The sequence below is a fragment of the Apteryx rowi genome, unplaced genomic scaffold, assembly GCF_003343035.1.
Source record: "Apteryx rowi isolate R43461 unplaced genomic scaffold, aptRow1 scaffold_252, whole genome shotgun sequence".
NCBI classification, from domain to species: Eukaryota; Metazoa; Chordata; class Aves; order Apterygiformes; family Apterygidae; genus Apteryx; species Apteryx rowi.
In genome coordinates, this window is record NW_020448886.1 from 213,285 (window position 1) to 240,488 (window position 27,204).

The 27,204-nt window shown below is 38.9% G+C and overlaps 1 protein-coding gene across 1 annotated transcript in view; it reads left to right on the forward strand.

The window, feature by feature from the left end:
* Positions 1 to 188: 188 nt before the first annotated feature.
* CPED1 (cadherin like and PC-esterase domain containing 1) overlaps positions 189 to 27,204 on the forward strand; it is a 154,828-nt gene continuing 127,812 nt past the window's right edge. Inside the window, exons 1-3 of the mRNA XM_026067055.1 lie at positions 189 to 215; positions 685 to 1,157; positions 13,263 to 13,449. Coding sequence (XP_025922840.1) covers positions 906 to 1,157; positions 13,263 to 13,449 — 439 coding nt within the window. The 5' untranslated portion in view covers positions 189 to 215; positions 685 to 905. The remainder of the gene's footprint in view (positions 216 to 684; positions 1,158 to 13,262; positions 13,450 to 27,204) is intronic.

Genomic DNA, 27,204 nt, shown 5'->3' on the forward strand with positions numbered 1-27,204 from the left:
GAGCAGAGCTAACTTAGCCCCACCCTCTGAGCAGCCCAGCCTATATTTATATGAAATCTGTGGTCCAACTGGCTTCAGATGGTGTGTGTATGTGCGTGTGCCTGCCTTCTGAGTGTGTGAGACGAGCTGGGATCATGAGCCAGGGTTGTTCCAAGTGGTTTTAATCAGCAGCCCATTAGAGGAGAATGGAAAACTTCTAACAGGATAAGAACTGAGTAAGTAAACATAACTTTGAACTTGCAATCCGGACAAAACAAATGCAAAGGGAAATCTTCATAGTCTGTCAGTTTTCAGATAAATGATCATTTAAAGAGAGAGAGCTGTGCATGCTGACAGGAAAGAGGCAATTTAAAAGGACTGGAATGAAAGAAACTGTAAAAACAAAGTGGGAATTGAGAATGCAAGAAAGAAAAAACAGCAAATGATTGTTCACAAAGTTGGTACATTCTCTTGCTCTTTTCAGCTGTGGACAGGACATGTTAAGCTTTAACCTCTTGCTTTCTTGGATACTATTGTCTGGCTAAACAATTCCTTCTGCAAAGTTGAGGGTGAAGATTTCTGCTCCTCACCTGTTTGCCTGCAGGTCTGTTCTACAAAGAAAGTGGCATAGAAGAGTCCAGTATGGCTTTTTACAACCCGCCGTGACACTGTGCTGTTTACTGCCATTCACTTGTTTTTTCACAGGTTGTTCCTGTATCCCTCATGGGAGGGTTCTTTACAGACTTCTGCTCCGTTGGAAGCTGTGACTTCTAGCCAGGCACCATGAAATAATTCAGAAGTAGAAATGGGGAAACCTAACTAGTTTTGGAAAATACATGCCTTTGCCTTTTTTATCCTGCAAAAAGTGGCTGCTTTGACTGCATCTGCAATGTGGCAAAGGATGAAGTGAGGACGGCGGTGAGGCCATGGTTTGTTGGCAAGTCCCCAGGTGCCGCAGACTCTGTCGCCCTCGGCCCTTCCTTCTGGCTTTAGTGGTGGCCATCTGTCTCTTTTGCCAGACCCTGACTCCTCTCATGACCAGCAGCTTCCTTTCAGCAGTTGTTAATGGGATTTCACCAAACAAACAGACTAAAACACAGCAAGGAAGATATAAGGAGGTCTCCAGAAGCAACACTCACTGCTTCCTCCCTGTCAGTAATTCGCAGACAGTGAAAAAGGTAAGTCAGCTGGAGCAGAGTGCTGAGCAATTAGCATGGCTGGGGATAGCGAGTCTGGCAGGATCATATAAGTCCAACTAAAATTAACCTAAGCTCTAAGATCTGAGATCTGTATACAAACAAATGAGTGATCTAATGACAATGGCATATGTGCAAGCACATCTCCATTACTAGCTCCTCAGCATGGTATTATTAACAAATGAATCCTAAAAGCTTTGACTTAAACATTGCATTACTGTGTGACTCCAGGGAGCTTTCAGTTTGCTGCACAGACCGTATTTTATTTTGGCTTTAGGAATCGGGTCAGAGACATTATAGTACAGACCCGTAAATCAAGAGCCAGTGGGGTTTCATGAAAGTGACTGAGGCTGTTAATTAGCACTGAGACTGCAGTTGTTTTAAAGTTATCTGTTGGTCAGTTTTGAACTTTACTGGGATTCTCCTGAAAAGCTGAAATTAACTGCATTTGGGGGGAGAAAAAAAGCTTTTCACATTTTCAAATCACACTGTTTGCTTTGAAATTCCTTGGCCCACAAATTTTACTTTGTCCTTAGGTTACCTGAGCTCATGTTTATTTCGTATAGGGTTCCTAAAATGGGTGTTAAAACCTAACAGATACATACACTGTTGTTTTAGCCGGAAAATGTGGTTTGTTAAATGTTCCAGACTGAGGTAGTTATTTTTACTCTGGAATCTGTGCTCAGTACCAGCACAAATGCTTCAGGTTTTCTTCAATCCCGAAGAGCGTTGCTAATAGTGCAACAGAGATCTTATTGTAAAATTATCATTACGCTGGTATTTGATGTACAGCTGCATCAGGACTATAAACATTAATCTGTGACATCACTCATCATGTACAGCATTCACATAAAGCAGTTCAGATTTCTAAAAATAATAATTTAGAAGGCTTCTTGCTTGATTAGACAGGGCTCACAGTCTGAAAGGTCAGCAATATTGATTTTGGGAGGGCAGTTGTAAAGTGCATCTTTTGCAAAAATTAAAAACAGATATGCAAAATGACTTTGGTCTGAACTCTTTAACCTTAAGTCTTAAAAAATGGATTTTTTTTTGTTGTGAAGGTCAGAGAGATTTTTCTTATGACTTCCAGAAATCTACTCCATATTGCATTTGTCATAATTTTATATTTTAATGACCCTTTAGTATACTAGGTGTTCAGATTTGGGTTTGTTCAACTATATAACATGAAGAATTACAAATTAAAGGGAAATAAGCACATCTGACAGTGTGAGTTTCATTGTTTTATGACTTATGACACAGTCCATTCCTTTTTCCTCATTGCTGTTGTAACGTCAAAGAACATTTCATATTCTACATTTAGCTGCTTAAACTGTGTAAATTGGTGGAATAATGGTAAAGTTTGGCTAGCGTGTTGTTTGGCTGAAAATATCTGTAATTTCTACTTTCCCAATTTGTCTGAGAAGAATGCAGATTGACATTAAACTTGGTGCGCTGGCTGTTTGAAATGAACGGGAAGCTTAGGTTCTTACAATATGCTGCACTTGCTGCCTTCCAGCATGGATGGATGGATGTGACTATGCACTTACTGAACCTATAGTACAAATTTAAATGCATATGTTAAGCCTGATAGGTATGTTATCCAATCCTGCGCTACTCTAACACATTCCTGTTCAAGTTCTGAAGACCACCCATAGCTGGCTCACTATTTGTCTTTGAAAGTTTCCTCTAGAGCTTATGAACAAAATGTCTTGCACATGTTGGGATGTTGCTCCAAGTTGCTCTCTCAGTTTCCAGAGAATACTCTGTTGGTTGTATGGGCCAAATAATAATCTCAGGGAATAGAAATGACAAACATCTCCAAAAAGCTCTACCATTTGCTTTGAGAGTCTGTTCTTGAACTGCATATGTTTTTTCACCCACTGCTTATTCAGTGGGTGAATTCAGCTGAATTGTTATCTTGTTTATTTTATTGGGTGCTCCGTAACATCTAAGACAGATGTCATAGTTGAAACTTTACACTCTTTTATTTTACAATCACATGCCCACCCACACTAGCCAGTTTGAAAACCAGTTTTCATTAAAGCTGCTGGTTTAAATCTTCATGCGTAAATCTGGACAAATACTGTAAAATATAGTTCAAATGTTCATATTTTTAACAAACTAGCCACATGTATTCTTACTCTGTAAATAGTCAAGCAAGCAAATTTATTAAAAAGAATCTGATGTGCAGTTAAATAATGACTTAAAGCAAACACTGCAATGTGTTTCACAAAATCAAAGTTCATGAATAAGGTTTAAGGAAAAAAAGACTTTGCTGGAAGTATCATTCTTTAGATATCTGGTGCTTCTGGGATTTGAGTCATATGGTGCCTTTTGTAAGGCTGTAGAAATCTCTTCTGAGTGGGTAGGAGCAGGCTTGATTCTTGCTTCCTTCATAGAAAACAATCAGTATTGTGTTGAGCCTGGTGTTAGAATTTGGTTATGATTGTTATCGCATGTGAAAAATCTCCTTCCAACATCTGATAATTTATGCATTCAGGGTATGCATAGCACAGATGATGCAAAAAAAAAAAAGAAAAAAAAAGAGATAGTCTGTATTATGAGCCATTGGGGGAAGAGGAAAGGGAGATTTGAAGGAAAGTGCAGCTTTGCTACTTTATCTCTGAGTCTGAAATACATCTCATCATTATCTAGAACTTTCTCTTCCAAAAACATGGAAAGAGCATGGGGCTGGAAATTGCCAATTTGATCTGTAAATGTGTCTTTAACTACATGCAAAATGCCCTGGGATGGAGCCATTACTATCAGGCACATAGAGCAAGTTGGGGTTTTTTTTGGATTTTTGGATTTTAAATCACAAAATTGCTGATTTAATAGACAGCCTGAAAAACCTGACAGAGCTCATGGTACTTCCCTCTTGGGTATCACACACTCTTGGTTTTTAAAGCTGCTGGATACCTGATTCTTTAGACTCATTTTCACATGCAGAGGTCAACGTTTTCTAGTATAAAATTAAATGTTAATATCTGTAGCCTGGAAAGTAGAATTCTTATTTCAGAATTTCCAACTAGGTTTAGGAGTCCAGCTTCAGAAATCCACTTTTAACTCCTTGCCCAATAGTACTTACCAAATTTTTATGGTTTTTATTTTCAAAGAAACATTGAAACATAAGAGTTAAAAATGGGTACCTCCAGCTAGCTTTTATTTTTCTGTTTATCATCTGCCTGATTTTCAAAGTTGAGCATACAGTATGGCACCCTGAAGGCTAAAGTTTATAGGATGTTTTAGAAAATGTTATTGATGAATTTTCCTCAACACTTCCAAAATAAGGAAATGTTATCTATGTAGGATCAAGGTGGATGACCTCAATAGTACTGTAATGATGAACTTAAGATCTTTAATGACTCTATCCTCACAAAACTCCAGTGGGATGGAGAACCAATGTCTATACTACATGACCCTTTGTCATGTAGCTAACAAGCTAATGTGAAGTACATGTAGCAGAGCAAGGACCTCAGATCACCCATATCCCTTCATCTCCCATTCTGGACCGTTTTCCTTTTGTACTGCAGCCTTTGTATTGCATCCCCTCCTCCTCACCCCTTTTAAGAGATGAGGCAATAAAAGCCTGACAGGAAGACATCACATCCAGCTGCATCCAGTCTTCAGATTCTGCCAGACAGACTTTCCTCCTGTATGAAAAAATTTGTGAATATAAAGAGGAGAGTTGGTGCTGTAGCATCTAAACTGAAACAGGTATCAACAAAAAAAGCCTGTACAAGCCTTGGGTGTAGGCTTGCCTGGCACAGTACTGTGTCAGAAATACCTCTGGTACCCGAGAGATATAAAACCATTGCACTCCTCCTAAATAATTTAGCTCTGTTTCTCAGCCACTTTGGAGAAGAGCTAATTAGCTGGTAACTGCTGTGTTTCCACTCTGAATTAACTCAGCCAGAGACAGCTTGGGTACCTCTACACTGCACTGTATTTTGTCCAGTTAGATGTAATACCTTTGCAGTTGTAAGGATGCAGTGAGATAGTATTGCTTATGTGTTAGGCAGTGTTTTAGCATACTAGCTCTCTAACCATGACCAACATACAGGAGAGGAGAATTTTAAGGTTGGCCTTGAAGGAGATCATTTCATGGACACACACTTACAAGAGTCTCCCTTCACATCCCCTAGCCATCTAGGACCACCTGGGATAAAGAAAACAAGACATGCAGCTGATTATTTGAGAATTTAATAAGTGGGTGATGCTGCCATCCTATAGATGAAAGATAATAGGTAGGGTGACAATAAGCTGTCTTCACTTTCAAGGCCTTCAACCTGCTGCTTACGTTTGGTGTGATAGATATATCCCCAGGAAGACCTGTAATGAGCATATAAGGTGGCTGAACAGGAAGAATGAGAAACTTATCTTTATGACTGCATTCTGAACAAATAGGATAGGATGTCATTTACTGGGAATGGACAGTATGAAAGATGCAAAATAATGACAGCTTGGATGTGGCCATATCTCTGAGAGACTATGTAGAAAAAAAAAAGGAGAGACATGTTTCAGTCATAACCAAGATCTAGAGGAAGTTCCAGTTGAACATCTTGTAAAGGTTACAGGCCCAGGCAACTATACTTGAGAATCAATTACCAAAGAGTTAAGGAATTGTTAGCAGAACTTTGGACATCCAGGGTGGAATTATTCTCTCTTGAGAGGTCCACTCTACCTTATCAGAGGCAGACATCCGTACTTCACACTCAATGGAAATTACTGCCCTAGTGCAAAATTCGTCAAAACTTAATGCAGACATTTAAAACTAATCTGATGAGCTGCAGACTCTAAAGATGTATGTCTGGTTTTTTTCTGTTGCTTTTTTTGGATGTAATATACTTGCTGTAGTCAGAACAAGGCATGGGAAAAGAAGAGGCACTGGCTGACGTGAGATGTGGGAGGCAGAGTAGGGAACTATGCCTGTAAAGTAATAGTATCCTCAAGGTCTCAGAAGAGATTGTGCATGTAGGGGCTGGATTTGCATTGGTGGAAGAGAAAGGGAGATGGAATGAAAGTGGAAAGAAAAGAAGACAAAGCTAGTGGGAACTGTTGAAATGTAAATGTAAGAAAAAGGAGAAATGAAGCTGGAGGATAGAATGAGAAGGTATAATTTTTGCTATTATGCAGAAATGGAGTGTGGTGACAGTGCTGAATGGAAAAGATCACATTATCCATTATATGGTTTCATACATTTTTGAAGTAAATTTAATCTTAAAATGGACATTTATGTTATAAAATACACTACATGGATGAGAACTCTTTTCTATTCACAAAAGAACAAAGAAAGTGGAAAACCTAGCTACTAGGAAACCTGAGTTAATCAAATGCAACTGACAGTATGGTATGAACAACTGGTTTCATTGGAATGATAGATACTACATTCACAAGACAAGGGATGCACCCTGCAAAAGCAGGACATTTTCTTTTTTCTTTTCAATATAAAATGCAAAAGTTACTGAGGAAACAGCTATTTTTACTGCACAGATAGTTAGAGATATTTTGGTGATAAAGAGCAAAGCTATTGTGATACAACTCAGGAAAGAGGGGTGTGGTGGAGACTCTTTACAGGAAGGGAACTTTGAGAAGGATACATCAGCAACATGTAGAGGAAGGGAAATGCAGATCAAGTCTCACTCATTTACTTCATTGGAGTCCTTTCCTTGAAAGGTATTTTGATAAGATGGTAGGGTTTGGCTCATAGTCTGTTCCAAATACAAGGCAGTGGATTCCTACATGCAGTCATAAAGCAAAGGCATTTTGAAAAATAGTTCTCTACTTCCAGCTCAGTGTGCTGGTTGTGACTGTGCAAATAACTCTACTTTTGCTCTTGGACTTATGAAGTCATCAGAAATGAGCTATCAAAGTAGATGCCAATAATTTAGTTGCTTGTTCTGTATTTTTTCAGCAAACAATTGGAAGTAGAATAATATTCCAGCCATTTCATTCTGCAGCCCAATCCTTTCTGATTAGGAAATCTAGCAATATGTAAAGCCAACAGATTTAAACATCCTTAGAAAGTGAAACAGGAAATTAACTTCTCTGTTACTTCTCAGTACAGGAGATATATGCATTTCAAATACAACAGTAGTAAGAACAACTATTTCTATGAGCTTTTATGCAAACATTGAAAAGAATTTAAAAGTCACATTTGGAATTAATAAAGGTCTTTACAGTCCTGTAAATGAACCACTTGAGTTATTATAACCACATCCAAAGTTTTTTGTTATCATTCTTCTTATTAATGATAGTTAATTTTAGTGCAGTAGTGTCTGGGAGTCCCACTTATGGATTGTAGTGTTGTTGTGCTAGGTAGTATTTAAAAGTGAAGATAGATCCACACTTCCTTTGCTGGCTTTTTTCCAGCTAAATGGGATGGAATTTAGGCAGTTTTCTGCCTGTGAATATTGGTAATAATGACAGTGTTGTCTGTGTAAGGCTGGTTCTCTTTCACAGTATTTCTGTTGCACTCCCCTGTCATGCAAAGGGCTTTCAGTTGGCATAGTAACACTTGTATCTCTCTCTCTCTTGCAGCAAGCACCTGTAGAAAGTGGTGGGGTAAAAGTGTAGGTACAGTCAAGTTATTTGAAGCTATTGGACAAGACTCCATCAGTCTTGGGTAGCTTGATGTAAAAGAGAGGCTGCCTGTAAACTATACAGGGACTAATGCAACAAGAACTGGGTAGCTGAAAAGATGATTCACAGCTTTTGAGTTCTGCCCTGAGAGAAGCTCAGCCAGACTTAAGTTGGGCCATTATTTCAGGAAGAAGAATTTTGTTTCCAAAGTTGAAGTGATGGTCAATGAAATTCTATGGCAATGGTTCAAACTGTATATTTGCTTCCTTGCCAGGCAGAGACAATGCATCAATATTTATGGAATTATGCAGTCTTCTTGGAATCTGAAAAAATGCCAAGAAACTGTTTTTCTCCCCTCAACTTGAAATATCTTTGCTATTTTCTTCTTGTCCAAAGCAACAACAGTAATTATATATTGTAAGATTTAATTACTGACCCAATTTTAGAATTTAAATTGGAACAATCCAGAAATTTTGTAAGATAAAGGAAAGCTTCAGAAACTAGTATAATCTATTGTATCTTTATACACTCATAACCTAGAATTGGATAAACTGATTTAAAGGAAAATTTCAAAACATTTTCTCCTTAGCAGAGAACTTCACAGCTGCCTGGAATTTGCAGGCAGACAGAACTAACAAGTACAATTCAGATATTAAATGTCTATTTTCAGTCAGACAAGGATAGTTATGTAATTCTTGAGCTTTCATATTATATAAACCACACTGTTTATTTGGTTTATTAAGGCCTCACAGGAATATTTCATTTGCTGGATCTTTTTAAATTCATAATAGATTTTATGGAGCTCATTTAAAAGGGCACTTTATTTTCTTTTGTATTTTTCAGGTTATTATATAAGCTGAAAACAAAATTACAAAATTAATTTTTATGCTTTTTTATTTACTTGAGAGTCCATCACAGTTTCTTTAGACTGGTTGTTAAGGCCGTGGATCATCTGTGTAACAGCCTATTGCACTAAAATGAGGTCAGTGACTCTACTAAGTGCAATGGTTTCAAGCTGTAAGAGCAGGTATATCATGTCAAAGGTGACATAGGCCTCATCCTAAATTATATGGGAAATCTCAGCTTTGCTGTAAAGCCTCATTAATTTCAGTGGAGGCGGCCACACTATTCTCTAGATAAGACTTGGGCCACAGATGTTCTTTATCAATCTCTTTCATGTAGGTGTAGTGAATCTGTAATAAACTGACCTGCTAACAAATAACCTGAAATTTCAAATTAGGAAAGAGGAAAAAAATTGATTTTGTCATAAAAACATTTGTTCATTAACACTTATTCACAAATATTCCAAATGTTATGGATCCATTTTTCTAGTCTAAGCCTGCTGCACATTGAAGTTACACGAATACCAAAAAAGTGTGAATCATAAAATGACAAGATATACAAGCAGATTATTTTCATCTATTGTACTCTGCTTCTTCTATACCAACTCCCTGCCCAGACTGCATTTTTATGGTTGAGAAAAGGTTTTATGAAAAACAGCAGACTTTTATAGAAATATGACTGTTATTGCTATAATATTGGAAATTCTGAAATACTTCTACTAGTAACTAGATCAGCATGGTTAATGATGTAAGGTGTTTTCTATAGAGGTTTGGAAAAAATTATGGAATCATTTGCTACAAACATGAAGTTGTCCAGAATCTTTTAATACTCTGTAGCTAAAGGATGGTTTTAAAAAACCCAAACAAGCAAACAAAAAAAGCCCCCACCCTAAATTGCCCTGGCTTGGCAAGAAAACAGAAAGAACATGTTACATCTTGTAACCTGGATTGCAAATAGCTCTGAAAGGAAAGGGCAAAGGAAATAAATCTGGCAACACTATACATGGGTCTCAACCAAGCACCATAGATGGTGTTGAGCTACACTGTATTTTTGAATAGTGTCAGATTAAACACCAGGTCAAGCTGTTAAATTTAGGAGCCTGAATTGTCTCTGTGCCCCAAAGATCCCGTTGTCTCTAATTGCTTTTTTGGAAGGCTAGTGGATAAAAGTGACGCTCGTTTAACATTTGGGCGACAGGAGTGAGGGTGGGTGCACACTGCAGTGTGTCCCAGGCTAGGCCTGCTTGAGTCTTCTAGCTCTGCACAGGGAGGTTTTGGACACCAGCAACCTAAAAATTTCTGTCACGCGTCCCTGAGCTGCGTGTTCTAAAGACAGCTCTCCAGGCATCTGGAGTAGATTATGGCGTGCTCCGTGTGCGAGGGCGGCCGTAAGCCCTTCGCGCGTGCGTCAGAGGCGGGCTGCTGGAGGCAGGCCCCTGCGCAGGGCTGGGGAGCAGCTCAGCGCTGTTTGCCTTTCCTGTTTTGTGGAGGTGACTTACATCATTGCCATTACTTGAACTTTCTCTTTTTTACTAGTATCAATGTCACTAATGGGTGATAACCAGTTACCAATGATTATTTTTTAATGAATATTTGCCCGAGAGCTATAGCCCTCTCTGGCTAACCCTCTCTGTGCCATTTCCTGCCTGTCTCTGGCATTACTACTGGCCGGCAGGCAGCCCCGGCCCGGCCCGGCCCAGCCCAGACAGTGGGCGCCAGGCCACCGGCCACTGCCCCCGGGCCAAGGCCGAGGCGGCAGGGACGGGTGTGGGGAAGGCGCGCGAGGGACCGGCAGGCCAGGAGGCAGCACGGGGCCCCGAGGAGAGCGGGATCGCCTGCTCGAAGAAAGAAGGTGGGCTTTCTCACTGGAGAGTGGAGGAGGACTAAGGGAGGATTCGAAGCTGTTAATTAAGAAAAAAAGACCATATTTCCAGGGACGAGAGAGGCCATTGACACTGTGAAGAGAGCTCTTATGTCCAGCTGTGGCCTAGTGAGATAGGTGTGGGCTGCGAGGCAGGGCCAGGATGAGGTAAACTCTATGAGCTGTTCTTGGAATATCTCTTGGAGGAGAAAATAAAATTGTTGCTGGGTGCTTGAAATAGAAGCTAGTAAAATTTGTTTTAAATAAAATGCTTAAGGAGTGATGCTGCAGGAGACTTTGCTGTTACGAAGAAAGTCGCATTTTGGTACCAGCCTTTTTTAGAGTGATTCCTAACGTTAAGCACAAAAAAAGCATGATAACTAAAATGTCCATTAGTGAAGAGGGGTGCACACAAAGTGCAGCAATGTTTAAGGCAGGACCCTCACTCCTCAGAGCAAGCACCCTCCATTGCACTGTGAGGGACCTGAAAGGAGCAAAGGATAATTCCTAATGAAAAACCAGATACTGAACGTGTCTTGGGCTCCAGCCCCTATATTTGCCTTGCCTGTCCTTAATTCACCCTGTGGTGTTTGCCAGCACAACACATGGGACAGAAAATTGGATCTGCTTGCAAAATAAAGCTAGAGGTGTCTCTCTTTGCTGAGTTTCTTCCATGATGCAAGTGAAATGGAGAAGAGAAAATATCTGGCCACACTGCTGCTGGTGTTACGCAGCATTTCTCCGGATGAGACAGCAGTAGGAGAGAGAGGGAGCATGGGGGCAGGGCCAGGGCTGTTTTTAGGAACAGAGAGGGAGAGGAGTGACTGCCAGTGGCTGCTGCAGTTACATGAGGCAGGAAAAAGAAAAGAGTAAGCGGAGAAGAGGGAGGGGCAAAGGCAGAATGGGAAAGAATAAGTAGAATATGCTGTGGTGTGGAAGAGATGTTTTAAGACATTTTAGCGTTGAGCTTACGGCTGAACTAACATGTTTTAAAAATACTGCAAGGACAGGGGAGGACATCTGACAAGGTTACATAACATAATTCCTGTGACTTGATCATATACTATTTATGCTTCTTCCTACCAGCATGTGATCAACATGTATCTGAATATGCCAATGTCTAAAGTAGCTTTGGGTTACACGTTTAGCAAATATATGTGGAAGACCCTGACAGTGTTGTAGCTAGATATATTTCAATGTCTCCTCATCAGTTATGCTAATCCTGTTCATAGAGGATGTGTGTTCTAGAATAAAAGCAGAAGTGGCACTAGAGATTCAGGGCTCTAAAACAGTGCATACTCCTCACTGCCAGAGAGAAACTTATACCTTAGCCAAGTGTAACATAATACTACATCCTGTACTTGGGGAAGAGAGTGCTGCTGAGAGAGTGCCTTTATCACTAGCTCCCAGACCTATAAACAACTGGACACACCTTGAATAGCATTTGTTTATCTCAAAACATCTATTTCTCTTTTCAGTGTGGTCTTCTGTGCAAGAATGGTGGTGTCTTGTTTGTGTAGCGCTTCCAATGTCCAGTGATAAGCTTTCTAAAACTAGAAGTCATGGGATAACTTTAAAATTTTAAAGTAGATATTGGTGGCTACTGCTGGGTTGGAATTCATGCACTTGCCAAGAACTAACTTCATATCCTGAATTAAAGCCCTTAATGCTAGTGTGTTTCAGTCCTAAAGAGAAATAATTTTCACCAAGAGAAAATCTTGTTTGCTAATGACATTTTTATTGCAAAAGAAGAGCTAGAATATTTTAGATATTAATTACTTGTTTCCCACATGGAACATCCTATTTTTATGCCCTGTGTAACTCACACCAGATATACCCTCTTTTCCAAAGAATTAGCTGCAAGGTGAGAATGATGCCAGGATTCAGTCTTTTCAGAACTAAATGTCACGCTCACACTATAGGTCCAGTCTGCAGGATTGTCTCTGTGTGGCGGGGTGGGAGGGCTCACTTCCCTTTCCCTTACAAGAAGCTCATATCCTCAGTTATTGATAGGGAGGAAGGATTTTCTCTAAAAGCTGCTGTCACTAGGCCCTGTGTTGGAAAGACACTGGATGGTAGACAGCCCAAGAGTTTCTTGGGATTCTTTGGTGACATCATACACCTTTCTCCTTGCTGCTATATACATGTCTCTCTGCCAGTCCTGCCATGGACTGGATCATGTAGGACTAATAGCTTGTGGAAAGGTAGTAAGGTGCAGACAGGGATATACATAATTTTCAAGAGGCACAGCAAACTGCAGTACTATTTACGGTTCCCCTGCATCCTTCTATCTCAGTATTCTTCTTTTTTCCCTTAATCATGCTGCATATTAGAACTCAGACCCCTGTGCTTACTGTCTTGTGTAGGACATATGTTCCTTGAAACAGCTGGCATGAGATCCATCAAGCCCTCTCTGCCAGGTCACCCACATATCAGTCTCAGACCATGGTCAAACTCACCTGCAAGTGCCGTTACCAGCTCATCTGGGCAGACTGGTTTTAAGCCCAAGATTTTTCCATGAAGGAGAGACTATGGTTTAAAAATCATCCATTGTTACCCTAAGCTATGAAACCTTCAAATGTTGGTCTAAAATGAAGATGGAAAAATGGAGAGGGCAGAAAAAATGGGGTTTGTGGTCAGAAATCCCTAATATAAAGAGAATTTTTAAATGTACCATAAATATTTCCCAGATTGTCACAGTAAGTTACTAGCTTATTTTTGTGAGAAATAACAACCACATTTTATAATCCTGAGAGGTGTCTTATCTTACAGCTGTTGTCTTTGTGTTGTGTTTGCTGTTAGATCAAAGACTCCATTCTTCAGTACTTTGGAAGCCATACAAGAAGAGCAGTTCTATATGCTCCTCCTGCCCACAGTAAAATCGAACGTCAGATCTGTCAGCGCATCCTGGCACAACATGGATATACAGTTACAGTTCTTGAAAACAGGAGACTGATGGAAGGGCCCAAACATGAGGGCCATTATCACAGTAAGAATGATGTTAATTACTTAATTCATTAATTACTAAATGTTAGCTATTGATCCAACATTCTGCCACTGAGCTAAAACTTATAAAGTCTCAATGTGAATTAAGATTGCAAACCAAATTCTAGTCCTTTCCAGTTATGCAGCTAGTTTTTCACAAAGATTCTTTCATTAGATTCTTCCTTCTATAAAAAAAACACATTTGAATTAGTCCTGAAAACCAAATCAGTTCAGTTGTTCCTGATGACTTCTTATACCAGCTTCATCAATATATTCACTCAGTGATTTCCAGTAGAGCATTGTATGACATAACAAATATCTGCTCCATTTGGTTCTTCCTCTTATTCACTCTAACAGGAAAGCTGTATGCAGAAAGGTAGGCTTTTTGCTTGCATAATGCTTTGATATTTTTGCAATGTATATACTGAGCATGTTAGAGAACACAATATAGAAGAAGTGCATTTTTCACTTGCAGCAGACGCTGGGGGGAATTTCTGTAGGTTCTTAGTTCCTGCTGAAATTCTATCTATAGTTAAGGCAGGCTACTGAAGAAACTTTGTCTCTTGCACAAGAGATTGTATCCTTCTGATGTAAAGTCATACTGTGGAGCTTTACAGTGGAGCTTTGGACACCAGTTAAATACACTGAGTGTGTTTAAGTGCTGTTGGACACCTTAGAGGTAAGGACCAAAACTGATCTCAATTTAATATTCTTTTGGAAGTCAATTTAGGGACTGCAAGGCAGAAAAACTGTGGCTAGTTATTTCTCATAGTAAAGAGAGCACCACTTGTATCTTTCTGACTTCAGTAAGTTCCTGGGGTTACCAGAGAACATCAGTTTTGCTCTATGCTTTAACCAATATCAGTAGTTTCATAGATTAAAAACAATTATTTGGCATGCTCAAAATTCCATCACAAATTCAACTTTCTTCAAGAAACTTTCTTGAAAATGAGGTTCATGCAGTTTTCTTGTCAGGCTGCACTGCAAAGTAGTAATTTTTCTTCACCTCAATCTCTTTTATTTTAATCTGGTTTCACAAGCACCTCTCAGCCACTCCTTGCCTTGAGTACTGACCCTCACAGAGTGACAAGACACACCATGTCTGCAGGCTTTGCTAAGGTCAGATGGGCTTCAGAGAAAAGGCAATGTCTCTGGAGACCATATGAATCATCTCTGACATACTGTTGTTTCAACTGGCTGAGGAAGTGGGCATGCCAAATTCACTTAGGACTTGGAAAAAATCACTGTACTAAATTTTACTACAGTGGCCAACTCAGGTTCACATTCTGCAACACAAGTTTGTTACTCTCAAAACACTGCATCTGCAGAAATCAAGTTAACTGGATATTTTACAGGCCGGCACCAGTACTTCCTGCAGTATTTTTCCAGTAATGAAAAAAAAAACCCTAATAAAAAGGTTTTACGTATTTTCCAGGAACATCCTACAGCTTCCAGCATATGTTAGATGTATTGAAAAAAATCAAATGCTTGCCGATTTAAGGTAAAGAGTAAGACTCCACTGATTCACTTCATGGCAACATAAGTCTGTTTTTAACTGTTCCCTGTGTTATGTAAGTGCCTAGCTTTAAAGTCATGTTTTAAAAACAAGAAGTAAGTAAAAGAGCATGTCTGCATACCAAGCTGATGATGTTTTCTTAGAACTAAACAAGTTATGCTCAAAGTTATTTTTCTTTGCCAGTGGATGATGGGGTTTACTGGTCTAGATTGTATAGTACTTGATTCACCATACTTTGGAGAAGGGTATTTTGAGTTTTGCTTTGTCATAATGTTTTCCTAAAAGGATGCTATAATTTATAAAAAATATGTTCCTTGGAACCTCTATTAAAAAGATGTAGATAATGGACTGAGAAACATAGATCATGAATGTTGTGAAAAAACTATAAAAAGAGTCATTCCTTCTTACTTGGTATTATTTAGCTGCTCTATCTGGTGCTTTTATTTTTGTGCAGTTGCAGTGCAGTCTGTCTTACTCATGTATCTTTCAAAGTTCACTCAAATTTCTAAAGGATTTTTTGTTTAGAATGGCAGTGAGCCAAGAGTCTAGCTGAAGTCATATATGGGGAAAAAAAACACTACAAAACATTCCTAACTTTTTTGTTCTGGCTGATTATTAATTTTGGGACCAGTTGAGCTCCCATTTGAAACCCAAGTGTGGCAGCTCTGCACACTGATCTTCCAGAGAGATCCTCCACACCTGGGCTGCAGGCATTATTTTGAGTTCATGGCTGCCATAGAGAAACATCAGGAAAACAGTCTTAAGTGGAAATTTTTCGCTTCTTACAGACCAACCAGAATATTTTGAGTTCTGGAAACTGGAAAATAGTTAGCTAAAAGGAAAAACATACTTTCTTCTTTTCAAGCAAAGGGATTGTGGTTTATGGGTTTCCTATGAAAAATCCATACAGATACTTTCTGCAGTAAATATAAATTTTTCAAACCCCTCATTTTTCACTGAGAAAGAGTTTTGTCAGTAAATTCTTAAGCAACTTTGCTTGAGCAAAAAGTAGTTGTGCTTTCACTCTTCCTTTGCAATTAATCCCACATGGCAGGAACAGCCCGTGGGCTGATGATATCTGCTCTAGCCCTGAGCAGCTTTGAGCCTTCCTTCTGCTGCATCCAAAAATGAGACAGTTTTGATGTAAGGTTTAACACATCTCACTCTGCTGCTGGGGAGGAGATAGGGAGGTGGTACTGTTTTATTAACAGATGACAGGATAACCAAGTTTTGTGGTGAGCTGGGATTGCCACCTCGGACATGAAGCTGCTGCTAGGGGTAGATCCATTTAGGCATGTTCAGTATCCCCAGTATGTATGGTAAGTCCATATTAAAACAGGAAGTTCAAATCAGGTCAGATGATCGCTGATCAGATAAACATCAAGTTGTAACTTCAAGTGCTTCTATAAATGGCACACTTTTGTTTTCCAGTTAGGCAGAAGATGGTGTGCTTGGTATTCTGTTCCTTCCTTCCTCCTTGTCTTTTCCTCACATTTGAGAATCTATTCACAGAGGCATAGCATCTGAGACAAGTTCTGTGTTTGTTGCAGCCTCAGAGTGGGTTTGGAAGAAGTGTCACATAGCCCCAAGGAAAAGAATAAAAGGATTAGAAGGAGCAGTGAGAAAGCCCTGCACCTCCAGGCTTCCTCCTGGGAGGTTTGCCCTGCTGAGCTTCACAAGTTTCAGGCCTTCCTTTGCCCAGCCGAGCGCAGAGCTGTTCTGCTCTGTCGGAGATGAGTGGGATAAACTGTCTGGCTTCAGAGTACCCTTACTCCTCCAGGAGTGGCAAATGCTGGAGAAGAACCTACCAAAGATTTTCCAGAGTCTTCTGCCTTCTTACTTTTCCTTCCAGTCAGATAATCTGTCATCTCTGGGGTCACAGGAAAGATTAATAGGGCCTGTGGGTCCCTATGGCTCTGGGATCCCAACATTTTCACACAGTTCTCCAACTCTCAGAAATTCATGTGACTAAAATGCATTTCTGCCCTCCAAACATAATTTGTTCCTAGTTACTTTCTGCTGTCTGAACCTTCCCTGAATTCCACACTCTCTCCACATTATCTCTTCTAAGATAAATAAACTGCTTAAATCTTTTCTGCTGTAGCCATCAGTTCTTCTGTCCTTTGCTCCATATGGTTGCCCTATTAGTCAATGGTGACCCTCCCTTAATAGGCTTTTTCTTCATTTTTCTATTCTTCACTTTTACTGGCAGTTAGGCAAATCTTGGAAAACTGCAGACTCCAGAAAAGATATGCAATTGTATGCTACAAATCTGACCGATCAGTTTTAATTCATTCTATAGTAACATGCAAAATTCTGTTGTTCCAGCCTCTGGAACTGAAAAAGGTTTTGCATATCCTTAATCATGGTCAGTGAGTTTGGCCATGGAAAAAAGTGCATCTATTCAGGCTGTTGGCAAACCAAGTGCAGTGTAACATTATATGCTCCCTGCTGTCTTAGAATGTTAATTTTAATAATTTGCTGGAAGTTTGTGCAATTATAGTGGATGACTTTAAAAAAGAATCATATGCTATTTCCATAGTATTGATTTTACAGCATCGTTTCCTATTTTTAGAATACTACAGTGAAGTATTTAAACTTTACTGTGGCTTTTATTTGCAGTTTGAGTGACATCCACTGAAGATGAAATTTTAGCCAAGCTGTTAGAAGGATGGTTACAGTGCATATATTGATTTGTTTTTTTGGTGATTTATTGTTCCATAAGATACGTATTGAACCCAGCTTAACTTTGGTCAATATATACCTCTTGGGTCAATAAATCTTGATATTTATTTCAACTGAAATCAATATCAGCTCCATGTTGTATTCATTCACTTGAGATTGTTCAGCGAAGATCATACTCCATCTATATTTTTAAATTTACAAATATTGCAAACAATATTAGGTCTAAATTTATTTCCTCTTTGCTAACTTTATCAGTATGATTTCATTGAACTCTATTCTGTTTTCTGCCATTTCAAGAATGTGCTGTGTTTATGTTCTTTCATTGTGTAGATTAAGCCCTGTCTCCAGCAACTAGCTATGAGGATGATCAGGCTTTTTGCAGCTGTGGGAGCAGTGGATGGGTGGAGCTGCTCTGAGAACAGGAAGGAATAAGTGAATGAGTCTTGGCTCTTTGTGTGCTAGGGTCAAGAGATCTGTCTTTCATTTAAGGTGACATTAATGCCATTGTTTCTCATGGCATACTTAGGGTTTTATTTTTATAGCAAGTAGTGAATAATCCCTCACTGTTAGGGCAGCCTGAACATTTTCATTTTGCCGTAAAATGCTGATTTGAGGATTGTTGAATTGTTATAGCAGGTATGGTTACTACTGGCTGACTCCTTGGCAGCTGGATAGAGTGCTTCTTTGCTTCCTTGCACCAAGCAGTTGCTTCCTGTTGAAATGGAGCTGAAAAAGCTGCTGTTTGGGTTATGTCAAGAAGCATGAGCATGCAGCAAGAGAGCAGAGCCAGCACAGGTGTTCAGCACACATCAAGTGATGCTAGCTGAGGGTTTCTGTCTATGACTGGATGCTATATGACTGAAGAAGCAATGGAGAGACAGATGATAAAAAATCTACCTTGCCTCTCTGAAAAAGCAATTTTCAAAATCATTCTTTGTCAGTTTTTCATTTTGGTTTGTTTGTTTCTTATGTGTCATTTGAAAAAATTGCTCTTAAAAGAAAATCTAAATTTTTCACAGAAAAAAAAAATCTTTGTCTGTCTGCTTCTATTTACAATAGGCCTAGAGGGCAGACAAATGTTACCACACCAGGGTTAGAGATGGAGAAATTAGGATAAAAGCTGAATCTTGTCTCATGCCATATGACTCACTGTCAGAACTAGGATGAAAACACATGTTCCTTGCTGTTAATCTTTATGCTATTTCTCCAGCATATTGTATCACCTCTAGTACTCCTGACTATTCATACTTTTAACCAGAAGCTAAATCGGCTAAAGAATCAGCTTAATTGCTGACATCTGGCCAGCAGCAAGGTAGGAACTTGCAGAAGCGCTGCTTCATAAGTGCAGCCAGTAATACTTTCCTCAGGGCTGCTAATTAGTTTAGTGAATAAACTATAGCCATGGGTTTCAGAGGCCCCAAGGCCATGCCTGGTGACTGTCAGACATTTTCTTTTCTTTTTCCAAGACATAATATATCAGCAAAAGTAGTGAGAATTAGAGGAGGGGGTAGAAACAGGAGGACACAGAATTGTTCTTTCTGAAGTGAATATAAGCATTGAGAAGATTGGGGGAATGGAGGTACTTGTTAATGTAAAATATGAAAAAGTCTGCTGCCAGGGAGAAAGGAATAATCCATTCTTCATGTTCATGGTAAATAGGACGTGAAGTAATGCAACAAGAAAAAATTAGAATAGATATTAAGAAAACTTTTCTAGGGATAAGGCTATTGAGGCAATAGAATAGATTCCCTGGAGCTGTGGGATCTCTATACTTAGAGATCTTTAAATATCAGATAGAGAGATTTTATTGGGTGTAGTGTGTCCCCTTGTGGGGTAACAGTATGGACTCACAGAACTCCTTAAGTCTATGAGTGGCCTTGAGGAAATGAGGCAGATAGATAAACTGAATAGGGTAAACATAGTGATTTCTAAAGGACGTGGAGAGATTCCAGGTACAAATCAGCTGTGACTCAGGGCTTGAACTGAAGAATATGTGGCTTATAGCATCTTCTTCTGCATCTTCTTAAAATGCAAAATATACTCAAAAATACAAATCTGTGAGAAAATATTCCTGACAGATGTGGGGAAAAGGGAAGGGATCATAAAGTCAGTGGTGCTTAGAGTATAGCCGGCTGAAGTTTGAGCAGCTACCAAGTAAATAATGTACTCTCCGAAACAGAAACAGCTTTAGTGGGATGGTATGTAAAAAATAGTTCTAAGAGAAAAAAATCTCCTCTCTTAGTGAGTGGAGTTTGAAATACATTAACAGGAGTGTGTAGCATTAGTTCTAACTTTCATTTCATTTTTTTATTTTTAATTGTCCGCAGTACAGTTAGAAAGAGACCCCACTTGCTGTTTCAGCCTTAGACAAGTTTCCATGAAATCCAGCTAACTTTAGCAAACAATTATAAAGAGTAAAGGCCTCAAGGAAAATTGCTGGTGTGTTCTGTAAACATCTGGTTGCCATTTTCAATTACAAGGACCAACCCACTGAAGGAAGCAGTTTAGTTTTTTTGGAACAGAAATGAGACACTAGGGTTTTTGTTCTTTTTCATAGCGGAGAGTAAAGGAAATGTCAGGAATAGAGAGGTCACTAGATGCTCAGCTTTTATAAATACAAAAGTCTCAGAGAAAATTAAAGAAAATTGAAATCAGGTTCTGAAAGTGTAAACAACCCTGTGGAGATAAGGTTAAATAAGCAAGCCAGCAAAAACACAAGATCCAGTCTATCATAAATAAGTCATTTAAAATATTGTGCAAAATAATAATGGTGAGGCTGGCCAAAAAAAAATTTTGTGGGTTACATTATGCCTATCTTCAAATCTAGCAGCTGTAACTTATTTTCCAAAAATCTCTGGTTAACTGCTGGTACAAATGTACAGCTGACAGTATACAAAATAGGCTGGTTTCCCAATGCAAAATATATGTCATTCGAGTCCTATGAAAAGCTTTGACAAGTAAAATATACATTTCAGAAGCATTCTTTTTGTGTGCTGTTTAGCAAGGAATTTCCTAGACAAGCGAAGTACTTAGAAATGTGGTGATCCTCAGAGCATAATGAATTACAAGCATACTTAATGTGTTTGTTAAATAGGTTCTATTCCATAAAATCAAAGCTCAGTATACTTTAAGAAAAAATGTATACCAAAAATATACATCATACATCATTTTGGTCACTTTTAATTTTGCTTTTAGCAATTAAGTCTGGCTAGTTGCCAAATAGTTGAAAATGGAGGCCTAATCTCAAGCCACAAACATCACTGGTTTCAGTATAAGACAGATGTGTTTCTGACATACCCAAATAAATGCTGTTCTCTAATGGGATGTTGTGGTTTCTTGTTAGGGAGTCTAAATGCATTATATATTTTTCTGAATGATATGTGTTCTCCTTCCTAATTATTAACAGAACATATTCATGTTTTCTGACAGAAAAGCACACAAACTATTTCTTTGTAGAGTTAAAATAAACCCTCTACAGAATTGTACTAAAAACTCTGTTTCAAAAGCACTCTTTTCCTTGAGAAAGGGAAATTCTTAATTGGTAAAAAATAGTGTAAGGACATTGGACTTTGTTAAATTAAAAACAAAAGATAGCATTTAGTCTTAAAGTTACTAAACATATATTACTTTGAAAGTTCTTTTTAGTCATATAAACAGAACATACAGTCCAATGGAGAGTGCTATTTGTTGGGTTGACTTAGAATTTACAATAATTAAAATATTTCAGCTGTTTGATTACACAGTGAGCTAAAATTAAATCTTTGCTGGAATAAATTATGTCATGTTAATAGAATCTGAAAAACACCAGTGTCCAGGCAGATAGACACACTGGCCAAAGGCAGCAACAATGTGCAATTCTACTGAAATTAAAGAAATGTGAGGGATTAAGGTATAAGCGTAAAAGCTTTATAATGTACTGTTAATATGCAGATCCTTTAAAAGTAGTTTGAGGCCATGTTTAGAAAATGTAGCCTATAGGATAAGAAGGTAACAGCAGAAAATGGATTATTCAAGATATTTTTTAAATGTTGCCCTCATTCAGTTTAAGCAATGAATCCTGGCTTAATAGGGTTCAAGCAGAGACCCTGCTTTATAAATACATTTGTCTATTCCTAAACTAATATAGGTGCTGGGAGAATGACAGTAAGTCTAGCCAGAAGCTTGCTGGAGTCTTGTCAGAACAATCTGTCTAAGGGACTGTTGCATCAGTGTTGCCCAGTGTTTTGGCTGCTGGAGGCTTTTTACTGAGCTCGCTGGCTCTGAGCCCTGATCAGCTGTGAGAAGTGTGGTGTCTTTCATCATTATGCTCCTGTTTTAGGTAGAGACATTCATATATCTCTAAAACCAAACCAATATTTTTTTACTTTAGCTACCCTGACTTTTATTGGTTCAGAGAGCAAAAAGCTTATACGCTGGGTGGGCCTTTATTGTAATTTGCAGCTAGTCCACTCCAGTCCTAGATTCAGATTCCAGCTTTCTCCAGCTGCAACCACTTCTGGCTGACAACTCTTTTGAATACTGCATCCCAAAAATGTTCCAGACATCAAAAGTGCAGTAGCCACCCACAGGTTAGAATGTGTTTCTGAAAATTTCATGCACCATATTGCTGATGCAGTGGCTTATTTTTCATAAAATGAAAACCTTTCCCTTGTGGGGGAATGATTATTCTACCCTTGTGATGTTTATTATACTCCCTCAAAGCTGACTTTTCAATGGAATATTGAATATTCTCTTACTCAGACCCTGAGGTTGTCTATTTGGATGCAGTCCTAGTTTGCACAGATGTTGAAGAGAGATAAAGCTTCTCTGACTTACTCAGAAATCAAAACAGTTTGTCACGATAGCTTTCAGGTTTCTGGAAAAGTTATTTCATACAGAAAACAAATACCGAAAGTGATACCTCCTCTCTGATTATGAAAAAAGAAATAAAAATATAACTAATTTCTATCATTTTTGGCAGGTCTTACAAAACAACATCCATTTTTGACAACAGGACAGTAAGACGAAATATGGAAAGGATTTGGATTAAAAAGTAACAAAGTAGTAGGACTTGAAAAGAAGACTAGCAGCCTCAGTGTGTAGCAAGAGTAAAAAATATATTCTTAAAGTATTTCCTCAGTGGTGCATCACATAGGTAAAAGTAAAGTATATTCATACTTTGAGAGAGGAAAGGACAGAAAGTCTGGATGGTATGCATTTTGGAAAGTTTGAAACAAATGATTCTAGGCATTAAAAGTTTCTATAACAAGCACATTGTTGTAATGACTTTGTTTCTGATATTTGTGGTAATGCTTTGCAAAATAAATATTTAGCTATAAAAAGGAGTGTAATTTTTAATTTATAGCAACCATTAAAATGTGTATGTACATGGAATATGCAGTGTTTTCTTCTATATTATGTAAATACTGGATGAATCCGACAAACCTACAATTATTTTACAGCTGACAGTTGGACTAAGGCTCTGTTGATCACTTTTTTGGAAAAGGACTTTAGTGTAAAATGGTAGAATAGGACAGAACCATTTTTTCTTTGTTTGGAAGCAAAGCACAGTGTTTGCTGCAATTTATTATTTTTACTCTTTTTAAATAGAAGATAGATATGTTGATGTGTATCCTATTTTAAGTACTTTGTTAAATAGGCAGACAAAATCAGAATAAGACCTAGCTATTTTAGACTGAATATCAAAAGGTATTTAGCTGCCTAAATGGTAATTATGCATTTAAATATATACATACATATATATATATACACACATACATCTGGCTCCTAGCGACTTTCAAAAAAAAAAAGAAAAAAGTCCTCAATCCAGTTTTTACAAGCATAGTGAAGCTCTGTATCACTGTGGCCTTTCTGGAAGGCAGTCTCCAACAAAAAATAATTATCTTAGGTAATTTTCTGTAAAGAGAGGGTTGAAAACAGGGGCTTTAAATACACAGAATCTGGCACATGTTAATCATTTCTTCACTTGCGATGAAGTGTTATGGCTTTAGAAAAAAGACCTTTGGAGAAGTATCTTAGACTAGGAAGAAAATAGAGCTATTCTCAAGAGAGTACTGCTATAGAAAGTAACTGTAGATCTGTTAGGTTGCCCCATATGATAGGATGATGTACGAGTTAGGAGGAAGCAGCAGAGGTTTTTTTGTTGTTTTTCATCTTTGCCCAGCTCCACAGCACATCTGATTTACATCCCAAATGTTGCAGTGCACATTTTCTGCTTATCTAATAATGCGGGGGGGGGGGTTGCTGATTTTCAAAAGTGAAAGGTCTGACCCTACATTTTTTAAAAATGTTTTGGAGGGATAATTTTGACATCTACTGTAGGGTTCATGTTCCATGGACAGTCGACAGTAGTGGCGATAATGAGTCTGTATCACCTACTTTCACTGCCCCATAGTGTGCCAGGTGAGTAGTACTGAAAGATGACATAGGATGCTTCTGAGAAAACTATCCATGGGGTGCTGTTGGAAATCTCCCTTATATTAGCCACCTCTTAATTATTGTGTCACCATAGCTTCTCTGGCAGTGTCTAACTCATAAAGAAAATGGGCCCATTCCTTGGTCCTGAGGACAAATGACACGACGTGGCTCATGTCCATGGATGTAAACTCCCTTTTCTCCTAAATGAGGGTGGCCTCATGTCTGCTAGGTATTGGGAACTGTCACTGGCTTGAGCTGTGACTCCTAGACCGGACCTGGGCATTGCATGGCCACCCAGGGAGAAGAGGACAGTTAACCAGAACAAATGATTGCAGGCCGGCACTGTTTAGTTTAGTTGTTGCCTCTCTTCCTGAGTTTCTCCCTTGTAGAGATTCTAATAGTTTCCTACCTCTCAGGTATTAAGAGATCATTAATTTATACTGGCACAGATTGCCTGGGTGCTGTAAATGCAGTGATCAAGTGCTGCCATTCAGGCTTTTAAAAATATCTTTTTTTTTCTTGCAGAGGTGATCAAACACTATACTTTTAACATTGTACTTATAATCTTAGCACATTCTAATTAAAATGAGGTGGGATGTTAAGACAAATAAACCTATCTATTTCTTGAGTGGCCTTATGATGAGGCTCTTCTGTTTGCGTGGAGAGGCAATTTTCTTGGCTCTAGCACAGTTGTTGCTTATTAAAGTCAAGAATGAAATCTCATTACTATATCATCAAAGGCCATTCTCTGTCCTAGGTTCCTCATATTTTCAGTCCTTCAGTTGCAAAGAGAGTGGGCACTGTAGAAGGGTTGGGGTAAAGGAAAGAAAGGAAATTATACTCAAAAAATTTTGTTTCTTCACGTACAACCCCTTTTTCTTTGGCACTACTGTCCGTTGAATCTCTTCTCCAGTCTCTGGCTCTTTCCATTTGTCAGGTGCTCCTTCTTGAAACACTGAGACTCTTCCTAGTAAGAGTAGTGGAACCAGCAGACTTGGTCATATTTTGGTGGGGAAGAGGCCTCATGCATCTTATTTTTGTTGTAGCTCCTATGATCACAGACATCCATTGCATCCCTATCCAGTGTTCCTCTGAATTTTACCCAGTCAAAATAAAAGAGCTTCAGGCCTAAATTTCTTTGGGTGTTTTTTTTCTGCAAAAATAATTTGGAGTTTCAGTAAAAGTTTCTGTTATAGAATTTTTGAATTCTAATGACTTTGCATCAATTCACTCTACCTGTTCTTCATCTGACAACTCTGTATTCTAGCCAAGTGGAGGTTTTTCTGTCCCCATTGTGTTTTTTATTGCTGCACGTGTTTGTTTTTATTCCTCTGTCACTCTGCTCTGTGAACTACAGAGGTAACTACCTGACATCTTTAAACTGCTACTTTTCCTTTGGCTATTTGAAGTTTAAATAAAACTACTTTAAAATAAATGGTGGAAAATCTTGAAGAACCTTGTGAATATCAGACCAGAGCAGGCATGTATGGCACACAAAGAGCAGCATTAAAGAATGTAGTCAAGTACCAAAAAGCTGTGAAATACACTCTTTGAGTCTTTCATTTGACTCACTTGCTCATGTTCCATCCTTCCATTTCATGACTGTGTGCTGCTTTTTCACATGACTTTGCCTCAGGGTGCGCAGAGCAGGGATGCTAAGTTCTTTCCTGGATATAGTCCCAAGAGTTATCTGTTAGAACAACTTGGATCAAGTAGCAGCAAGGATTGTCCAAAGGGAATTGTATCAGGCAGAGTCTTTTTCCTTGGCAAAGATCAGAGTGGAGTTTTTTTTCCCTCTCCTCCATGACTTGGAGAGCAGAGAACCCTTCTTCTCACTGCATGAAGCAGTGTGGTTTTCCTCCCTTCCCCACATGGGAGTGAAACACTTTCTCTTTCCTTCCTGGCCTTTGCTCCTCCACCACAGCATGGAGCTGTGCCCTTCCTCCCAGCAGGGAATGGAGTCCTCCTCTTTCCCACCAGTACAGAGCAGAGCAGAGTTCCTCTTTTGCCATTTATCTAAGGATACAAGTTATCTGCACACTTACTTACAGTACTGAACTGTACTTTAAAAGAGATGTGAGTTATATCAGAGGCAGGATACACATGCAAAAATCTGGTGATGTTTTGATTTCTTTGGTCAGTGTGTGGCCTACCACCATCTCTCTTGCTCAGCCCCTAACCCTGTTTCCAGTGCCAGGACATCACTGTAAATTTTCCAGCACCTGTAACAAGTAGAGCATATGGACAATAACTTCCTTAACTACACAGCTGCCTTCCCCATGAGCTTATTCTTCCCAGTCCTATCGATATATCTCTCAACTGCATGACCCCCCCCGGCATAGACATCTCTCCTAGTTTTCGCCTGGTTCTTCATCCCAGTCCATCTTCAGTACACAGACTCTAGTCTCTCAAGCCGTCGTTTCTGTCAGACAGTTTCCTTCTTTCCTTCACAGTAGGTAAGGAAGCACCCACACAGATGGGTTAGCTGAGCTTTGGCAGAACTGTAAGCAGCTAAGTATATGCTTGAACTGAGAACTTCTGTCCCAAAGAAGAAGGTTAGGTCTCAGTCCTTCAGTACTTCCATGTGTGAGTAAGGAACATATCTAGCAGTTTTGACTGTGGTAACCTACCTGGTGTATAAAAATATATATAGTGTTAAAAGTTCCAACATTTGGGCCTAGGCAATAGTAAACCATTGTGTATTTATATCCTTGAGCAACTAGGGATATAAGCCTTTTTAGCTTGCATACAAGCAAAGCATATTGTATTGGATCACTTTACTCTTACCGAGGCTTGCTATGCAGGAAGTACCCATGTGTGGAGAGCATACCAGAGTAATCTGAAGATTCATCCAAAGCACTGAGTATAAGCACAGAAGTAGAATAACAGGCTTGAGTGTTTGAATTTCTCTGATGTGTTTGCCAGTGGTTCAGGACTACATATTTGCCTTCTGTTTGCTGTTGAACTCTTCTGTAGCTTACAAAATATTTTAATAACATATTTGCATAGCTTGAATTCACAGATTATTTCATGACAAAAGCTATGGGTTGTAAGAGTTACCATCTAGGGTAGAACTCATCAGAAAATTATTTTTTGCCTATCAGTGATCCTCCCTGATAAAATAAGAACCATCTAGTGCAT